General features: G+C 40.4%; 1 protein-coding gene across 1 annotated transcript in view; it reads right to left on the bottom strand.

Moving 5' to 3' along the window:
- The window catches only part of Spen (spen family transcriptional repressor), a gene marked incomplete at its 5' end in the record, with an annotated part of 63,826 nt that overhangs the window by 27,221 nt on the left and 34,073 nt on the right, over nt 1-2,532 (bottom strand). The window contains 1 exon segment of the mRNA XM_013507394.1: nt 969-1,129. Within this exon segment, the coding sequence (XP_013362848.1) occupies nt 969-1,129 (161 nt within the window).

Consider the following 2,532-nt stretch of genomic DNA (forward strand, 5'->3'; position numbering starts at 1 on the left):
CAATTCCCAGTACCGGAAAAAAACCAATAAAATAAAATAAAATAAAATAAAATAAAATAAAATAAAATAAATCTAAATGAAAGTAACATTAGTATTTCTATAATTTCACCACACCAAATTTCTCCTAATACCAAAATATTTAATTCAGAAACATATTTATTAAAAAAATAAACCATGCTAGGCATAGTGTATCCAGGCATAGTGGCACACACCTGGTTTTTGTTTTGTTTTTTTTTGAGACAGGGTTTCTCTATATAGAGGGTTGGCCTTGAACTCATTTATGTAGCCCAGACCAAGATCCTCCTGATCCTCCTGCCTTAGCCCCCCAGTGCTGGGACTACAGGCGTGTGTCACCATGCCCGGCTTTTTTTGTTTGGTTTTTTTGTTGGCATACACCTGTAATCCCCACATGTAAGAGGCTGAAGCAGGAGGATCACTGGATCACTGTGAGTTCAAGGCCAGCCTGGGTTACACAGTGAAACTGTCTCAAAACCGGGGGTGGGGGGTGGGGGGGGCTATATTTATATACCATCCACCATAAACTATTTCTACATGTGTATGTCTATGCATAAATATGCATACATATAATAATGTAAGCAAGGCCAGTCTGAACTACATGGTGAGACCCTGTCTCAAAAAAACAAAAACAAACATCTCTTTTGGGAAGATACCTAGAAGAGAAACGGCTAGGTCAACTGCAGTTTCTAGCTTTAGTTTTATGAGGAATCTGTACTGATTTCCACTGCAGTTGTACTAGCAATGATGGCGAACCTTGTAGAGCTTTCAATCACAAACAGCCAGGTACAGCATTCATGCCACAGGTTCACCACCACTGTACTTGGGCATTAAATGTTAATGAACCACGAAGAAAAGCTTGCTTTCACTACCAAATATACAATTCAAGTTTCCCAGTCTATGTCATTTCTCGACAATAGCTGAGAGGAGTGTACAATCGTGTAAAATTTTACCTGTAGAGCGTACTGGAAGATTCTGAACCTTGATCCCAAAACTTTTACGGGGCTCATCTTTTTCCAGAGAGGAAAGCAGCTGGGAGGTGGGGGCTGGGACTGCAGCAGACTGAACTGATCGGGCTGGAGAGTCATCACTTGAACTGCTGCTGGACTCACTGCTGCGTGAAGGCAAAGCAAACTTTAGTGAAAAGCCTATGTGAGAAGCATATAAAACAACATAACATATAAAACTTCTTAAAATTAACAGAAATTAGCAATAATTAACAGCTTAAATTAGCTTAAAATCAGCGATAATTAACAGGTCTAAACTTTAAGAGTGGGGTCTCTGGAGGCCCTACATTCCCATGTCTATCACACTCCGTCTTCAGAGACAGCAGGGACGGTGCACACTGCCTGGGAACGGGCAGTGTGAGCAGCACTGCTTTCCCAACATGTACTGCCCAACAGCAAGGGCTGAGCTCTATGAGTAACTGTGGTAACTTTTTTTCTCAATGAAATAAAGCCAGGGAATGCAATTCATTTACAAGTAGCACAGTGGATACAGGGTTTTGAATTCAGAGATGTAGATTCAAATCTTTTTTTTTTTTTTAAGATTCAACTCTTGACTCAAGATATGTATCACAGATCCTTGGACTAATTATTTAACCTCCTGCTAATATGCTTCAGTTTCCATATCTATAATATGAAATGGTATTTACACCTTACAGGGTTAAGAATAATATGGCTGGGTGTGGTGGTGCAAGCCTGTAATCCCAGCACTCAGGAGGCTGAGGCAGCAGGATCACCATGAATTTGAGGCCAACCTGCGCTATGAAAGTGAGTTCAAGACCAGCCTGCACTACACAGTGAGGCTGTGTATCAAGGCCCTACCCAAAAAAAGAATAAATAATATAATCCACAGGTGTGGGGTCTGAAATGCCAGACACTCAACACAATTCTGGCACAATTCCTACCCCAAGTTGTGTAACCCTTATCTAAAATGCATGGGTAAGAGGCACTTTGAATTTCAGGTTTTAGAGTATTTGCCTCTGGAATAAGCTATGTTGGGGATGCGATTCAGGTCTAAACATGGGGGTCATTTATGTTTCATGTACATCTTACATACATAGTCTAAAGGCAACTTTATATATTTTTAATAATCTTGCATAAGAAACAATGTTTTATGACCTGGAGTTTTCAATTTGTGGTATCGTATTGGTGCTCCAAGAGTTTCAGGTTTTGGAACATTTCCCATTCTGGACTTATGAATTAAAGATGCTCACTCCACATTGGTATTTGTAGTATTACCTCACTGGTAAATGAATTTTAAATTTTTGAACAAAAGAAATAAATGATTTTACTTGAGCCTTATTATGGTAGGCTCTCTTGTATTTGGATAATGTGGAAAGTGACAAGTTAAGAAATGAGATTTTCGCTGGGCATGGTGGCGCACTCCTGTAATCCCAGCACTTGGGAGGCTGAGGCAGGAGGATCGTTGCAAGTTCGAGACCAGCCTGGGCTACAAAGTGAGCTCAAGGCCAGCCTGAACTGCATAGCGAGACCCTGTCTCAAAAAGACAAAA

Source organism: Chinchilla lanigera, unplaced genomic scaffold, assembly GCF_000276665.1.
Source record: "Chinchilla lanigera isolate Chin_1 unplaced genomic scaffold, ChiLan1.0 scaffold00126, whole genome shotgun sequence".
Lineage (NCBI taxonomy): Eukaryota > Metazoa > Chordata > Mammalia > Rodentia > Chinchillidae > Chinchilla > Chinchilla lanigera.